This window comes from Solanum stenotomum, chromosome 10, assembly GCF_019186545.1.
Source record: "Solanum stenotomum isolate F172 chromosome 10, ASM1918654v1, whole genome shotgun sequence".
NCBI classification, from domain to species: domain Eukaryota; kingdom Viridiplantae; phylum Streptophyta; class Magnoliopsida; order Solanales; family Solanaceae; genus Solanum; species Solanum stenotomum.
The window spans coordinates 41457540-41476612 of record NC_064291.1 but is presented as its reverse complement, the minus strand read 5'-3'; the positions used below and the strand labels follow the sequence as shown (position 1 = coordinate 41476612).

Here is a 19073-nt window from a genome sequence, read left to right as displayed (position 1 = left end):
TCCCCGCGAGAGTTGATGATGAGGACTATTTTCGGTATCAAATTGCAAAACACCAATTATCCACTTGCACAGCCTGACCTGATGTAACTTGTTTGCCTGTCACACAATCTTCTTCCTTTGGTAGTTGGTTTCTTGATTCTAGTGCTTCTAAGCAAATTTTTAGTAACTAAAATCTTTTTCATGCTATTAAACCCTCTACAGTGTCTTCTACACCCTAACTTGTGAGAAATATAAGTGAAGAATATTATTGAATTGTTGTCGTTTCTACATTATTACATTGAGACCCTATTTATAGACACTACAATACAATCCTTTACCAAGTAGGATACTATTTAGTATTCCTATTTCTATTTCTATTCCTATTCCTACTCTAATAGAATTGTATAAACTTAATCTTATTCTAATAGGATTGTATAAACCTATTCCTATTCTAACACTCCCCCTTAAGCTAGTGCATACAATTCATGTACCTAGCTTGTTACAAATGTAATTAACAGAAGGACCAATGAGGGGCTTGGTGAAATATGTGCAAGTTGATCAACCGACTTCACAAAATTGACAATCAATCTCAATGTGTTTGGTCTTCTCATGAAATACTGAATTTGACACATAATGCCGATAAAACACAGAGTGATAAAATTACAGTGTTGGAACTTCCCAAACCAAGCTTGCAAAGACTATTTCAAACCATAGAGTGACTTACGTAATCAATATACAAGGCTACTAAATTCCCCCTGAGCAACAAAATTAGGTGGTTACTCCATATAGACTTCTTCATAATGCAGCAACCGTTGTAAGTGCTCAAAATCTAGTGTAAAGTATATGGATCATGTTGGAATCAATAGACGAGTCGATATTAAACAAGTCATCGAAAAATTGGTTGGAACATGCTCATATGCCGGAGTATTAGATTTGATGGTTAAAAGTGGTTACAATCTATGAAATAAAATTATATGGGTAGGGTCGGAATGATGTCAAGACCCAACTAGAAAATAGAAATTATATAAGATAGTTCGAATTGATGGAACAACCCCATTGAAAATGAGAAATAATATGGGTAGGGTCGGAATGATGGCACGACCCTACTGAAAAAGAAAAAATATACGGGTAGGGTTGGAATGATGGCACAACCCTACCTCCTCACCGGAAAGACGAATGGAACTATGCAAATCAAATCTGAGGAGTCACTGAAAAGACACATGATGCTATGCAACTCAAATATGAGAAAATACTTCGGAAAAAATCCACGATACTACACAAATTAACTATGAAAAGTAGTCCGAAGAGATGCACGGTGCTACGCAAATCAGATATGCAAAAAAAGGTAGTCACCGGAAGGATGGAAAGGTGTTACACAAATTAAATATGAAAAGTAGTCACCAGAAAGATGGCGCAGTGCTACGCAAACCAGATATGAAAAAGTAATCACCGGAAAGATCACACGGTGCTACACAAATTAAATATGAAAAAGTAGTCACCGAAATGATGGCACAGTGCTACACAAATTAGATATAAGAAAGTAGTCACCGGAATGATGGCACGGTGCTACACAAATTAGATATGAGAAAATAGTCACCAGAAAGATACACGGTGACCCAACTTTTGCTAACATAATCATTAGCCGGACGGGCGGCATATATGGATAATAGCCGCCCGCCGACAGTGGAAGCTCTTTGATTGTTTACCAAGATCGTAGAGGCTCTGATACCAGTGAGAAATATAAGTGAAGAATATTATTGAATTGTTGTCGTTTCTACATTATTAGATTGAGACCCTATTTATAGACACTACAATACAATCATTTACCAAGTAGGATACTATTTAGTATTCTTATTTCTATTTCTATTCTTATTCCTACTCTAATAGAATTGTATAAACTTAATCTTATTCTAATAAGATTGTATAAAACTAATGAATCCAAAACAATAGTAAAAGTGATAAATGGAGCCCACCCTATCATTAATTGTCTTTAACCTCAGTTCTTTTGTGCTAGAATGTCCACATAATCTTATAACCATATTAAACTGACCGTAAACCTTAATTATGTTGTTACCTTTTTGGATTACTCTATTTTAGTGTAGGACGAGGAATGCCAAATAGATGATTAGAATATGGCATAAGTCACACAGCTTGTAGCAATTATCCAATCAGAACACACCTATCACTTTTAGTTATGCTACCTCTCATGATATTCCTCATAATTGTTGAGGACATCCAACGGTCTTTCTCGTTTGTCTTCATTAGAGTATAAATCATGTCAGCTTGGGAAACACTCACAACTCTTTTTTGAAATAAATTGACAATAGTGTTGTATCTCCATTATTGTCCATTCAGATATATGGGATCCAAGCCGTGTCAATCTACTTCAGATTTTCAATATTGTCGCTTTTGATAACGAATATTCTTAGCGCACTAGGTGCGCGCAAGCTAGCCCAGACACCACGGTTATCAAAAAAATAAAATAGAATTGAGTTGTTTTCTATCTTTTAAGTCTTTTGTGTTGAAATTTGTAACCAACCTAGTGTTTCTATAACGAAACTAACCAGTGACAATCCACAAGAATATTTTTCTTCACCTATCTCTTCCCTTATGCCTCCACAAGATACTCTACCTATATCATCTTGTGCATATACTCCTCATCAACATGGAGTTGCTGAACATAAAATAGGCATGTGATCGAGACTTCTCGAACATTAATGATTAACGCTCATGTTGAGCTTCGCCTTTGGCTGATGTCATTCTCACAGTTTGTTAGCTAGTCAATCACATGTCTTCTTCTATTAACGCAAGAGTCCTTACTCTATATTTTATCAGGATCAACCTTGGTTTCCTCTATCTCCATGAATGTTTGGGTATACTTAATATGTCCAAGATCTTGAACCAAAAATGACAAACTTCAACAAAGTCCATCAAATATATCTTTTTGGGTACTCTCGTCCCAAAAGGATAACAACTGTTATGATCCTACTACACATAAGTACTTTGTCTTAGTAGATGCAACCTTTTTCAAGATGTATCGTACTTCTCACCAAATTCACTAATTCAAAATGACATCCCCACGAGTCTTGATGTCTGATGTCACTATTCTCTTTTCATTCTTATAATATTTACTGTGAAAAGTTAAATGATTGCAAATTATACCTGTGTACTTGTTACAAATGGAATATCATGTAGGAATTAGCATGCAACATTACCTACTTCACAAAATATTTTACTATTAGTTAAACTATGGTATGACATTAGATATTTTACATCGTGTCTATTATATATGACATACAGGTTTATCATTTATCTTTACATGTTTAAATTAGTTTATCCAAAAAAACACATACATTTTTACAGGTATCATGCAGACAAATCATAAACTTTGATAAATGTAATCAAGGATAAGTAGATTAGACAAACAACAATAATTATTTATCTATGAAGAAAATATATCACATCAATCATGTAAGTAAATAAGACCTTTTATACACACTCATCACAGGCTTTGGACAAAACGTTAGGAGTCCAATCCTTTGAAGAGGAATACATCCTGAAGAACCTCACAAAGTTTGATAGAAAACGTGGCTCAAGCAAGCTCAGAGAATAACTTAGTGGAAGTCAAAGACTCCGGTATATATACCAAGTGATTCAAGGGTTTCTTTTATTAGCTTAAATAATAAGAAATTTTCTAATTCAATGTAAATATAACAAACAGAAGCAACCACCAACAAGATCTTCGGTCAGCTCCTCAATAAAATTGAGAACTGACTACATCCCACTACAAGTTGATGCAAGTATGCACACGTGCAGACATGTGTATAATTTCAGTAGGCAATTTTTCTTTTGATTTTTCATGGAAGAAAAAACAAAAATAAGAGAATAAATATAGTACTTTAGTAAAACAAAGAATTTATCAACAGATGGCAGAGGAAAGGCAACGAATTCTTCTATAATGAATGTGAGAAATATTGGAGAAGAATATTATTGAATTGTATCTCTACATTGTTACATTGAGACCCTATTTATAGACACTACATTAGACTCCTTTTCCAACTAAGACACTACATTACAATCTTTTTCCAGGTAGGATTATATATATTATTCTTGATCCTACTCCTATTCTAACAATAAAAGACACAGTAAAAACGCAAAAACTAATGGGAAAGTGAAGAACGAATAGATGGCAAAGTAGCAAGAGCTATGGGCCTATGGCATGTAAGAAGTGGTTAAGAACAGCAAAACTCTTCCACTCTACTGCACTTGGACAAAATAAAATAGGGATCTCAAGCATCTAATTTCACTTCTGCAACATTTACATTGATACACATAAGAAAAATTGTACTCCCTCCGTTTCAAAAAGAATGTCCTAGTTTGACTTGGAACGGAGTTTAAGAAAAGAAAGAAAGCTTTTTAATCTTGTGGTTCTAAATTAAAGTTATGTCAAATGTACCAAAATGCCCTTTAATCTTGTGATCTTAAACATGCCATGTGGAAAGTTGAAGTTAAAGTGTTGCCAAAAAAAAAAAAGGGGGGGTCATTCTTTTTTAAACAGACTATAAAGAAATGAGGCCATTCTTTTTGAAACGGAGGGAGTATCAAACTAGAAAATGGTGAGCAAAGGAAGAACAAAGATCTCTTCTATATCTTTTCAGATAACTCCAGTCACCAGAAACATAAATATTTGTCACTAGAACCATCATGTGACACATTGATAATTAAAGAAAACACTGAATTCCACAGGTCTAGATCGCAGGAAAGAAGAAATGATTGGGGAGAGGGGGGTTACATTACCCTTTTCATCATAAGCATTATAGAATTTATTTTGCCTTGAAACACCTTTATCCATGTTTTAGTTATTTATTTATTGATGTGTGAGTGATTTGGGAAAAGAGAAGTAGGCAGAGCACGAGGAAGGCCAAAAATTACCTTTTCTAATAACAGGGGAAGCAGTCATCCCAAAAATCTTCGATCTTTTTCTGGATAGATGATAGAATTCCTTTGTTGATTATAGAGAGTGCACCGGAGCATGTCCAACAGGATGACAATAAGATGAGAAGTTTGAGAAGAGAAATAAGGAAAAGTCACATGAAAGAAGTGAGGCTTACCTTCATAATCCTAGAATAGGGATGGTTACCACTGGCGCGATGGCACTCGTCTAGTATCAGAAAGCACACTGTATCAAATTTTATGTAACCCTTTCTCAGTGCATCCAAGAAAATTTGGGGTGTCATAACCAAAACCTATAGTAAATGCATACCAATTAATATTTAAAACCCATCCATAAATTACTTTAAAAAGCATGGGTAGCCTTGCTAAAGAAGAAGTCAACATAAAGAAAAAGATCGCAGAGGTTTCAAGTCAAAGTAGTATGACCGAGTCCAATGTTGGATCTGATAGAGTCTACAAATTTCTAGTTGGAAGCAGACTTAGAAATAGGATCACTCTCACCCCAAATTTTATCTCCTCCAAGCACATAAAATGTTGTTTCATTCTAACCCAACCCACTTAAGAGACCAACAAAGTTGCTTTTATGGATAATAAGAGAAAGAATGTGTGCCAGACTCACAAATAATCTAAATGAGAGGAAACAGAAGACTTGTGTAATCTCGTACAATCAGGCATGCACATTTTTGCTAACTAAGATTGACTACTAAACAAATATCTAATTTCTGGTTGCCAAGATCGATCACACGAACATTTTTTTCATGTGATCAGCAAACAAATTGGTCAGACTAGTCTGAAATTCTATGCGGCTCAGACCTGATCAGCGAATTTGGCTTAAATAGACTTTCCATCAGACTAAGATGACAAGTAACACGCAGAGAACATTGAGTGTGGCACTAAATTTAAAATATTAATCATAGATATCAGAATCTACAACCAGAAAGAGGCATGCTAGGCACAGAGTGTTCGAGTTAAATATGTTCTTGTGTAGACCAAGAAATCTAAGCACTACAATCATAAAATCATTTTTTTGTCATTCATCAACAAGTTACTGCAGTGCCCATAACCTCAATAAGGGAAATAAATAACTGTTACATATAAATATTTGAATCAAGAAAATGAAGATTTATGCATAGTGTAACTTGACCTGTTTAAGGGATTTACTTCAATGATCAACGGAAGCTCTTTGATTCTTACACGTGACTATTTGTCAAATGATAATATCTTGACTACAGAACCACAAATGGGCTAGTCATCTTGAGATTGTAAAAGTTAACTTTGCTTGGCACATATCGATTATCATACAATTATTTCAGCACAAACACCTTTAGTACAGAAAACCAAGAAAAGGGGAACCACTTACATCATTATCATCAGTTTCTTTTTTCCAGGACTCTGCATTCCATTCATCAACTCCTTTGGCCCCATAGTATTCTTGAACAGCAAGGTGTGTATGATGTTGTATAACCTCATATTGCTGCAATAATGTTGTAAATAAACAAGGATTAGCATCATCAACAATTGAACACATTCCAAAGTACCAAACTGATACAGCTCAAACTCAAACTTTAAGTTGATGCAAATCATTTAGTGCTCAAAACCCCTCTAAAGGTTATAATTTTGGGAAAAGGCATGCTCATTTAGGAGTTTAATGAATATAGCACAGTGGAAGCTCTAAAAGTTTTGAGTTCTTGAATTGGAAACAAACAAATTGCTTGTTCCAAGTTTGCTGGCAAATTGGATATGGGTCAGACAAACTAGGGTTACCTACAGTAACATCCTGGCATTGTTTGGAATCAAGTACTTTTCCTTGGAAGACAAATTCGATTACTATTTTCTTTTTCTCTCCTTTCATATCTTTTAGAGACTTCTATTTGTGTGAGTCTATAGGAACTAGGAATACATCAATCCCGCTGCTTCATGATTGGGCATGTCACCTCAATAAAGTGGGTGAGAACCATGAGGCCTCAGGTTCAAATCACAATAGAGACAAAAACACTAGGTGATTTCTTCCCATCTATCCTGCCCTTGGTGGACAGAGTTATCAGGTACCTGGTGGTACCTGGTGGGAGGTGGCGGGTATCCCGTGAAACTAGTCGAGGTGCATGCAAGCTGGCCCAGACACCACGGTTATCAAATGTATATATTCCTTCTTTTACTAAAAGTATCATACATTTATACTCCAATAGATGAACATGGTTTAATGAAGTCATTTCTCAAAAAGGAGATAAAGACAACGGAGGGGCAGGCACATTATCCACTTTGTTTTGCACTGTACGCCACTAGCCCTAAAGGATTTCTTGGTTATTGGATAAACAAAAAAATAATAGCAGTAACACTAATAATTATGAGATAAAGACAGTGAAGGGTCATGCTTATCTAGAGACATTTTAGCAAAGTAGACATCAATGTGATTGCATTCCAGCCATTCCTTCCATGGTTAGCATGTTTTGTTTACAACATACCATTTTGATTCAACTAAGCTGACAGTTGTTCAATTTGGCCAACATGCAGATTGTCAATATTAAATTAAGGTCTTACACTATTAGCTGGTAAAATTGGAGAAAATTCTTTACTAATTGAACCTTTTTTATTAGTCATTAATAAAGCAATTGTTATGATATTTCACATACAGGTTCAAGAAAAAGGAAAGAAAGAAAAAATTGTAAGGTTCAAGGCAAAACAGGTCAACATTTAAAAGAACTCCATTGAGAGACATGCTTGCTAAGAAAAATAAACACAGTCATTATTTTTATTTTTATTTTTGGAAATCCACTCCTCAATTCTTACCTGGACTCTTCAAGCTGAGGAGTGAAAATACATATGCAGTAACAAAAAGTTACCAAGCAGAATAATGACCCTTATGGAGTTGGACCTTGGAAGTACATTAACAAGCTAAGGGAGGAATTCTTCCAAGAGGTGTCCTTCAGGATCGGAAATGGTAACTCAGTTAAATTTTGGAAAGATAGATGGCTTAACAATCAATCTCTCAATGTCTCCCACCCTGTTATTTACTCAATAGCCTCTGATGCAGACTCTTCAGTGGCTCAAAACAGAGAAGGTGGAATATGGGCACCTTGCTTTAGAAGGAATTTTCGGGACTGGGAGCTTAATGAGCTCTTTGATTTTTTCAGAACTCTAGAAGGAGCCTCAATGACCTCTCACTTGCCTGATCGCTTAAAATGGGGCAACTCTGAAAAAGGAATACATACAGTGAAGGAAGGATACCACAAGTTGTGCTCTTCAAATGACATGATAGACAAGAGGCCATGGAAACTGATTTGAAGACTAAATAACCCCCTGAAATCAAGTGTTTCACCTGGACTACCCTCAGGAATGCTATCCTAACCTTGGACAATCTAAATAGGAGGAAACTTCAGCTCGTAAACAGATGCTTCAAGTCCCTCAATAGCCTGGAATCGGTGAATCATCTGTTTCTGCACAGTCCAGTGGCAGCAGCTCTTTGGAATATGTTCATTTCAATTGCTAGTATCAACTGGATTCTCCCAGAGTGTCAAAGAAGTAGTTGGAAGTTGGAGTCTTAGAGAAGTTGATAGCCCCATCAAGAAGACCTGGCTGATGATTCCATCATGCATTTTTTGGTGTATTTGGAAGGAAAGTAATCTCAGATGTTTTGATGGTGTCTCTACTCCAATTAGCAGTTTGAAATCCTTTTGCCTTATTAACCCTTTCCATTGGATCAATTTATACCCTGTAAATTAAATATTACCCCTCTTAGATTTCATTAGCTCCCTCAATATGGCTTAGCGACCATTCTTTTGCTTGTGGCTAACTCCCTGATTAGATTGGTGTTTTTGTTCTCATGAGTTAATCATGTTTTTGTGTATGTAATTTGCATCTCCTTGATGCCTTTCTAATACAACATCTTACATCATCAAAATAAAAAAAAAACTTTTTGATGATTCTAGGCAGAAATCAAAGTAACTGCTATTAGATAATAGAAGTAAAAAAGAAAAAAAAACTATCCAACAACAACAGAGACTGTCTGCAATACAAATGCACATTAACTGTACAGTGTAAGTGACAGGGATGCTTGAAAAAATACCTATGAGATTTGGTATTACTTGACGAAGAGAAAAACATTTGAGTATTACTTGACCAGAGAAAGAACTGAACTTTACCTAATCCAGTTTTCATCCGAACCCCCTTCAGCAGAAAACTATACTAATTATACATGGTTAAAATTACTTTTTAGGTATATGGGAGCTTCATGTGTTTACTCCCTTTGACTAGATTTATTTTTAGGTACTGATTTATTTATGTTTTTTCCAAACCATCAAAATTAAGGAAGTATGTCATATACAGGAAAACAGTAAATTGATCAAGCTTAATTGGACTTCTTTTCTTTTCCTTTTTGAGAAAAAAGGGGGGAAAGGGCACTCATTACATATACCAATCCTCCATAATCAAGAGTTTCTGAACCACATTCTCTTATTCATCAACCAAAATTCTTTTAGAAAAAAGATACATACCTGATGAACAAGATGAACAGTTGGTGCCAAGAACACAATCAACTTCTTATCATCATCATTCCTCAACGCTTTCCCAATTTCTCTAATCATCATCACTGCTATATTAGTCTTCCCAGCCCCTGTATCCAGTACAGCAATGGTGTTCCTTCTCATAGCCACTTTAAACACCTTCAACTGATACCTGAAAACAAAAACCCCCAACATGCAATTTCAACTACATGTTTTAGCACAAAACAAAAAATTAAGAACCAAATAGTTTTGCTTACTCTCTGGGTATAAACTCCTCTATCTTCTTCTTCTTCTCTACATCCATCTGTTCAGCTTCACTACTAAAAGCTTCAAAGTTTCTCTTCAAAGGGTTTTCTTGGTTCTCTTCCTCCATTATGTCTTTCTTCTCAAAGAGAATCCTGAAAGTCTCAACAGCAATGCCGAGGGCGTGAAGAGCTAAAATATGTACTGAGAGATTCTCTACATATATATACATTATATATATTTGTTAATTGTTTTATTCGTCCCAATAAATGAATTTTTTGAGTTTTTGTGTAAATATGACTCAATTAATTTATTCCTTAATTTATCCTATGCTCTATTTTTGGTTGTAATAATCTATAGTCTATTTATATCAAATAATAATTCATCATATGCTCTATTTTTGGCAGTAATAATCTATAGTCTATTTATGTCAATCTAATTAAATTACAAATGTGATTAATTTGAACAACAATACTATATCAAAAAACTTTTTTTTGGTTCCATGTTATATGATTAAATTCTATTATACAAGAAATTAAAAATATTATACTATTGAGGAAAATAAATTATTTTTGTTTCTTTCAAAATTCTTTCATTTTATCATTTATTATATTTTAGACCATTTATACTCTTATTATTAATAAGTGTATTTTGATTATTTGTAAATTATTGTTATTAATGAAACTCCACTATAAAATATAGCGAGGAAATATTCTTTTGTCTTTAAAGCAGATATACTCATCATTAAAGAAATAATGTTTGTATATATATTCTCAATATTTAATAAACGGTGCATGTATATCTTCATCGTCTAACAAATGACGTGTATTTACCCTTTTAATTAATAGATTGAATCAAATAAATCCTAAAATTATTTATTTTTAATTTCAGATGTTATGTATCTTTAAAAAAAATCCTTACCTATTTTTTTTACTCATCCAAACTCTAGCCAATTAAAAAATCATCTTTTATTCGGACCCGACTCAAAATCATTTTATTTACAATTGAGTAGAAGAGGGTTTGGGATTATTTTTTTCATTTGGTTCGAGTCTAGACGGATTAAATTTGGGTCTTGAATTCTTTTTTAAGTCATGTGGTATTTTTTTTAATTAAAAAAATAATTTTATATTTTTATTTTATTAATTCAATAATAAGTATATTAACAAAAAAAGATAAATGTGGTTAAACAGTTGGATATATATGTGGTACTTTTTTAATAAAGGGATGTCTGGTTAAAATTGCAAAATTGAGTTAAACGGTATATTTGTTCACTTTCTTTAAAATATTTTCAAGTAGTATTATAAATTTGTATAATATATAAAACAATTGTTAATTCTACTATAACATTGAGATTAAACATTTGAAAAGTTGTACATTTTTGCATTAATAAAAGGGAAAAGGGTCAAAAATACCCCTCAATTTTGGTTTATTGTTTGACTTTACTCTTGCCGTTAAAATGAAGTTAATTTTACCCCTTTCGTTACTAATTCCACCATATATGCCCCTCATTTGACGGAAAGCCCAAAAGTGACCCAAATTATCCAAATTTTTAAAAAAACCATTCCCTATTGTTAATCCAATGCCCCGACCCCTCTAGGATAACCCGGTTAACCTGTATAACCCAATGACATGTTACCCATTCTCTCAAATTTTCCATATAACCCAATGCCCTTTACCCATTAACTTCTCCTCCATTGTTCTTCCAGCATCTCTCTTTCGTTCACCTCTGATTTTTCTTCTCAAACAATGTTACAAAATAGTTATTCGTCTCAAAGAAAATGTGCTTGTGGTTTGGTGGTCAAAACATTGATTTCGTGTACTACATCTCATCCGGGAAGAAGATTTTTCCGATGTCCTCGTCTGGATGTAAGTATATGAACTGATTTATTCCTATTATTGAACTGATTTCATATTTCTTTGTATGAACTGATTTTGTATTTCTTCGTATGAGTTGATTTCGTATTTCTTCGTATGAACTGATTTCGAGTATTCTTATGGTAGTTTTCTTCATGTGGATATTGAAAATGGGAAGACCAAGTTTTTCCTGAAGTAGCATACCTACATAATTTAGAGTCGTCGTTGACAGATGTCAATATGGAAATGGAGAATTCGAAGATTGAAATGGAGAATTTGAAGATTGAAATGGAGAACTTGAAGGTTGTTGTGGAGAAGATAAAAGCATGTCTTTTTTTTTTAGACAATAAAACAGGTCATTTGTCGGAAACAATTGCTACATTGGAGGCATCGAATGATTTGGTAGTAGAAAAAGTTAGGACATTTGAAGACAAATATCACAATATAAAGTACAAAATTATGATTTCATGTTTTCTTTTAGTTGGATTTCTAGTTGCACTAACGACTAAGTGACTTTCTTTGTTAGTGTTTACTTTCAGCATCAGTTGTTAGTGTTTTGTGAATTCAGTTGTTAGTGTCTTTTGTGATGTTGGTTTCCTTTTTGTTCTTCATTTTGGTGTTGTAATGGAAGGACTTAAGTATTGATATAATATGAAGTAATGTTTAGTAATTGAAGTAATGTTCATATATTTACAGAATCTGAACAAAATTGCACATTTACAGAACCTGAACATTTATGATCTCTCTTTTACACATTTACAGAACCTGAACAAAATTGCAATATATCTGATATTGAAAGAAACTGATTTTGAATATTACATATATATTGATGAACACGATGAACACTCATATATATTGACAAAAAATTGATTTGAACATAGAGAAGTTAGTTCAGTACATACCCCAAAAGAACTTAGTGCAAATACAAAAAGCTTTTAAACACATAAACATGTTTGTGTATGACATTAGTATCTCAAAAACATGCAACAAAATAATAAAATATTGTCTTCATTACTGAACTTGTCATTGTTGTGCCTTGCCATTACCCTTTTTTGTCTTAAATTTTTCCACTCTTGATTGATCCAACATTCTTCCAGTAATAGATACATTTCCCTTCCATATAAGTCCCTTTGGTGCATACAAGTCACTTGGTACATTCGAACCATCTCCAAGGAAGTTGATTTGTCTTGATCATGTACGTTGTGTTTGTTTCTTTTCCTTGTTGGATCGCATCTCCATCTGATAAAAAGATCAAAATTATTATACTTTAAGCATCACACTATGAAATAAGTTACTAAATTGGCCAACTTTCATACCTTTTCGTTTCTTAATTGCTCTAACATTTTTCCAGTTTCAGATGCATTCCTCATCCATGTAGGCCCTTTTGGTGCATAGTCTTCTGGTATAGTCAGATCATCACAATCAAAGTTGATTCTTCTTGATCCAATAGGTTGTGCCTGTTTCTGTCTTTGTTGGATTCTAGACTTAAACTCTAAAAAATCTCTTGGCTTCCATGGCATGTCATCCTCAACATCAAGACCAAAATCTTCATATTCATCTGATGCACAATCTTGAGTAGGCTGTGGAGTTGTCAAGGGAGAGTCCGCATCTTCTTCATCAATTAGTGGTATATGCTTCTCATTTGCTTGTTTCTTTTACTTGTTGGATCGCATATCGATCTGATTAAAAGACCACAATGATATACTAAGCATCACTCTTGTAAAATAAGTTACTAAATTGTCTAACTTTCATACATTTTTCTTTCTTAATTGCTCCAACATATTTCCAGTTTCAGATGCATTCCCCTTCCATGTAGGCCCTTTTGGTGCATAGTCTTCTGGTATAGTCAAACCATCACAATCAAAGTTGATTCTTCTTGATCCAGTAGGTTGTGCTTGTTTCTGTCTTTTTTGGATTCTACACTTCAACTCTAAAAAATATCTTGGCTTCCATGGCATGTCATCCTCCACATCAAGATCAAAATATTCATCTTCATCTGATGCACAATATTGAGTAGGTTGTGGAGCTGTCAATGGTAAGTCCTCCACTGTTGCATCAATTGGAGAACCGTCAAGGGAAAGTCTTCCACAATCTTGAGTAGGTGTTGGATACTCAACATCTTCTTCATTAATTAGTGTCATATGCCTCTCATTTGTTTGCTTTTTTCCCTTGTCACATTGTTTATCCATCTAATATAAGAAAAAATATTCCATCTTTAACATATCACAATACTGACTATACCAGAAAAAATTGTTCAGCCTTACCTTTTATTTTTTTCTCTTTAACGGTCCAACCTTAGAGGTGCTTTCACCCATCATTTGGTTCATCTGAAAAGATGGATTACATAGCAATAAGTGAGACAATTACAGTATTAGAAGTGAGACAATTACACAAAACTAAAGTAAGACAATTACACAAAATTGAAGCATGGCATTGTAAAATAAGTGAGAACTAAAAAAAGATGGATTTTATCATTTGCTTCTTACTCTTAAGTTGTTCAGTATTAGAAGTGTCTTCTTCACTATTCTGATTAAACTAATAAAATAACAGAAAAATCACAATTACAAGATAAACTGATAAAATAACAGAAAAGTCACAATTACAGAAAAATCATAATTACAATAACAATAACTGATTACATAGCAAATGAAATATTTACCTTATGACAACCTCTTGCATTGTATCCAGGAATTCCACAGTTTGAACATGTCATTTTTCTTCCTCTTCTTGGTGCAACTCATTCAGTTTGTTTATTAAGTGCTTCATCTTTTTCTCTTTTCCTATTCATTCTAGGTTTGCCAGCTAAGTTTACCAATTCTGGTGGTTCCATTGCTTGTTCTACTTCAATTTTTCAGAACTTTTGACTAGGCACTGGTTGTAGCTTACAATGGTAAGTCAAAAGATATGTCTCCTTAGAGTACCACCAGTGAATCTCTTCCAATGGATCAAGATTCTTGTAAATAATAGCCTTGATTGAATGGGGACATGGTATTCCAATAAGATCCCATACCCTACAGGTGCATTTCTTAGCTGCCAAATTGATAATGTGTTTGTCATTTCCTTCACTTACCTCAAATCCATAATCTCCATTGAAATTTAATTCACACACATTAGCAATCGTCACGAATTCATTGTACATTTCAATAGTTGTAGGACTCCAATCACAGCTCCAAGTCATTAGTTCATCTTCATTTTTGACAAACTTGGTCATAACTTTTATTATTATATTTTCAAGCATACCAATTATTGGCTTGTGTCTTGCTTTCAATATCCAAGAGTTGAATGATTCAGCCAAATTGTTTCCTACCTTATTATTCTTGCAAACAATGTCAAAAAATACTCTACACCAAGTTTGTATTGGAAAATGCAACAAATGATCTTTTGCTTCTTCAGACAGTTGATCTAATGTCTTCAAATGATCATCCAACTCCTCTTTGTAGGTGTTCCATGCACACCACCACAATACCTTAGTCATCATTTTAGATCTCTTACATTTTTTTCTCCAATTGGCCTCTATGTGTCTCTCACAAAATCTATGCATAACATTAGGTAAAATATTTTTAACAGCTTCAATTAATCTTATCAGTCATAAATATATACAAGACAAATGAAAATACATAAGACAACAAATAAATATATACAAGATAAAGATACAGTAAGAATGAATAAAGAAGTGACAAACATAATTTACCTTTTGCATATCAGACATGAATGTGATTTATTTTCCATTGTTGATGTTTAGAGACTTCTGAAGCAATATTAAGCCTTGCACTCTCTGTCCACAATAGCCCAAGCAATAGGATAGAAATGGTTCATTGAGTGTTGACTAATAGCACATAATAGTTGACCTTTAACTTTACCCTTGAAAAATGTACCATCCAGTCCAATGAAAGGTCTCAACACATTCTTAAATCCATTCTTCAGTGCTTCAAAACAAATGTACATCCTAAAAATATTTCTTTTTCCATCCGCATTTTTTGAAACCTTAAGGAAAACATCAGTCTCTGAATTACTCTATTTTAAAACATTTGCATACCCAACAAGTTTCTTATAATCATCACAAAAACTGCCTTCCATGTCCTCCAAAATCGTTCTTTTAGCTCTCTTACACTTTTCAAAATGAGCATTAATGTTGAAAGCAATTTTCAGATCAACCCTCATTTCCTTTATCTTGTACTTGGGATTAACCTGCAACTTCTCCTTAAAGTAAAAAGCAATTGTAGTTACACTAACCTTGTAGTTACCACATGGATCATCACATTTATGCTCTCATTTCAATGTTTTCACTCTAACACCGGCAAAATGCTTTTCACCAGAAACTAGACATACAAAGTTGTATTTTTCTTTGCAAACAACCCTAAATCTTTTTTTAATGGTTAAATATATACATTTGCCAATGAATGCAAACTAATGTATCTTCTAGCTTCAACTATATCCTTAAATGTCATTGACTTGTGTAAATCCTTGTAATCACACAAGCTACCATCAATCACCCTCCTCCTTTCTTGTGCAAGAACGTCCAATTCTTCAAAATTATAATTAGAGTTATTATTGAAAGTATCACTATCATTTTCAGTACCATCATAAGTACAATCAGTAGATACATTATCAATAACTACCACAGTCTCTAACATTTTGGTTATATTCTCTACATCAACATCTAACTCACTATCATCAACAACAAATAAATTAATTACATCAAATTTATCATTAACAAAGGACAATAATGCCTTAATCCCCTCATCACCTTCTATTTCATAGTATTTTTCAGAAGGGACAAATACTATTAACGGTTGCACACCCACATAGCCTAATATATTAATATACTCATTAGTAATATCTATATAAGATAAGAGATCAGAATCATAACCTTCCCATTTGTGAACAAGCTTCCTATCATAGAGCATTTTAGGCTCTCTTATCCATTCCCCACCATAGTAAAATACTAGATCAACCAAAACAATTTTAGGCAACCTAAGGCACACAAGAAAACAACATTAACAACTTCCAAAAGCATGAATGAGACAAAAAAACTAAGAAGGGAAAACAGAACACGTAAAAAGGCACATAGTCAAGGCACACAAAGACAACATAAACAACTTCCAAAAGCAGTAATAACATTAACAAAACTCCTAAAAAGGCATAGAAAGACAACAGGGGACCACATTCAATAAGCATAAACATTAACCAACTATAAAAAAAGTAAACAAATAACCAGGAAATTTGGAGAAAAAGGAACCACATTTAATAAGAATGAATAAAATATTGGCCCCACATAAAAAAGGGACCATATTCAATCAAGAATTTCCCAATAAAATATTGAAACCAGAAATCAGCCCATACTCAATAACATCTCCAAAACCTAAACCACCTCCTCCAAATTCATACAATACCTTAAAACCTACCCACAAACCCTAAATCGTAAAAAAGCAAACAAGTAACTAACAAATCGTGAAATTTTAGATGTAAAAAGGTAAATCCATAACTCAAAAACCTTAACCCACAACATCAACACTCGTAAATCAACAACTAAAGTAACAAATTGTTAAATTTTAGATGTAAAAAGTCAAACAAATAACCCTAAGACAGATACCCACAAACCTTAACTAACATATTGTAATATATATCGATAAAAAGGCAAACAAATGAGTCAGAAAGACAGATACCCACAAACCCTAACCAACAGATCGTAATACATATCGGTAAAAAGGCAAACAAATGAGCCAGAAATTTGGAGACAAACCCTAACTCATAATCAACAACTAAATGTTATCAAAAGACAATAATCAAAGAAGATTTGTTCAATTTGATACCTTAACAACGATTAGTACAAATTTTGATGGAGAAACTGAGTTGTCTTTTCTTCAACTCATCGTTCTTCGACTTAGCTTATGATGGAGAAAAGGAGATTATCTTTTCAAAGAGAGAGAACGGGTAAATGGGAATGGGTAACAGGGCATTGGGTTATACGGGTTAACCGGGTTATCTTAAAAGGGTCGGGACATTAGGTTAAAAATAGGGAATAGTTTTTTAAAAATAAAATCGGGTAATTTGGGTCACTTTTGGGCTTTCCGTCAAATGAGGGGCAAATATGGTGAAATTAGTAACGAAAGGGGTAAAATTAACTTCATTTTAACGGCAAGGGTAAATTCAAACAATATATCAAAGTTGAGGGGTGTTTTTGACCCTTTTCCCTTAGTAAAAGAGTGAAAAAATTGGGCAACATACATGTGCTCATCATGCTTCAAGACACTTGGGCTTTGGGAATAATGTGATTGTGATAAATAATTAGAGTCGATTTAGATTGATTTAAAAATTGATCAAATATATTTTTAATTTTGAAAGTGTTTGACAAAGTTAAAAATTAACTTAAAATAAATTAAAAATCAAAAGTATCATTACTTTTTATTTTTTTGACTTAAAAAATATTTTAAATTTAACTTTTTATTTTTTTGCTACTTTTTTTCACTCAATCCAAACAGGCTTTAAAACAACTCCACTCTATGGTAAAGAGAGTGGGAAGCACAACTCAATATATGACTGCCACGTAAATGTGAGACTATTTCCCCTCTTTTTTATTTTCATTTTTTTTTTTGCTAATATCTAGTGAGACTGTTTTTAAAGTACAGTACTTGATGAGAACAAAACTAGTTGATAGATTTTCGTGTATGATTTTAAAATGGCCAAATCCATCGGTGGCCCCCTAAAGTTGACAACAAGTTTCACTTTGACACTTCAACTAAGCGATGTTCATTTTAGACACCTCATGTAGTGTCCCGTTATATTATTTTGACACTTTTCTGACAATAAACAAAAAAACTGAAAGGAGAGTGTAATACACTCGTTGATGACGTGACAAACAATCAATTAAATGATTACATGTATTATTTTTAGTTTAAAATATTTTAAAATCTATTTAGTAAATAAAATAAAAATATTATTCTAAAAAAAATATGATTACATGTGTTGAGCACTCAGAGTCTGTTGGTGAGCCTCCTTGCATTCTGGAGGACTCCTTTTACTTTGCTTTCAGTATTTTATTGTTAGGATGATCGGGGGTCTTGTCCCGATATCCCTCCTTGTTTTAGAGGCTTCATAGACATATAGTAGTTCAGTTGTCTTTACATTATCATTCAAATGTTGTTTAAAGACTTCAGTTGCCGTTTTGGCTAAGTTTTATATCTCTTTAAAATTATGTTTGAGATTATCTTGTTAAGTTAAGTCTTCCGCTGAGTAAGTAAGCCCCGCCAAGGGTCTTGAGTGCCGGCCACGTCCAGGGTGTAGGCTCGGGGTGTGACAGGTTTGATCTTTTAAAATTGTAGCGTTGTTAAGAGTGATTCGGTATGTATTAATTTATAATTATTTTATTTTATGTAATTAAAGTAGATTTTTGAATTCGTCCTAATTTTTTTTTTGTTTTTTTTGGTAGTGGTATGATTCAGCTAATTTTTTGTATATTTTATATTATATTAAAAGTATGAACATATTTAGAAATAGCGATTGAACTTATTTTACAAAGGCAAAATTGACATTTTTACAATTTTC

The 19073-nt window shown here is 33.3% G+C and overlaps 2 protein-coding genes across 3 annotated transcripts in view; both read right to left on the bottom strand.

Annotated features, from left to right (window-relative positions):
* LOC125842528 (endoribonuclease Dicer homolog 3a) overlaps nucleotides 1-19073 on the bottom strand; it is a 384270-nt gene that overhangs the window by 29955 nt on the left and 335242 nt on the right. Inside the window, exons 2-6 of one of the 2 annotated variants that reach the window (XM_049521831.1) lie at nucleotides 9689-9829; nucleotides 9423-9603; nucleotides 6293-6406; nucleotides 5091-5225; nucleotides 4912-4981 (exon numbers count right to left, since the gene is read on the bottom strand). In XM_049521831.1, the coding sequence (XP_049377788.1) occupies nucleotides 4912-4981; nucleotides 5091-5225; nucleotides 6293-6406; nucleotides 9423-9603; nucleotides 9689-9804 (616 nt within the window). In that variant the 5' untranslated portion in view covers nucleotides 9805-9829. Of the gene's footprint in view, nucleotides 1-4911; nucleotides 4982-5090; nucleotides 5226-6292; nucleotides 6407-9422; nucleotides 9604-9688; nucleotides 9897-19073 lie in introns of those variants that run through there. The other variant, XM_049521829.1, reaches the window with a different exon arrangement.
* On the bottom strand, nucleotides 14380-15003 carry LOC125842982 (uncharacterized). Its single transcript, XM_049522245.1, has one exon. The coding sequence runs from the start codon at nucleotides 15001-15003 to the stop codon at nucleotides 14380-14382; it is 624 nt and encodes a 207-aa protein (XP_049378202.1).

Bases quoted from the DNA above. Each gene is read 5' to 3' on its own strand.
- LOC125842982 (XM_049522245.1), bottom strand. From the start codon at position 15,003: ATGACTAAGGTATTGTGGTGGTGTGCATGGAACACCTACAAAGAGGAG.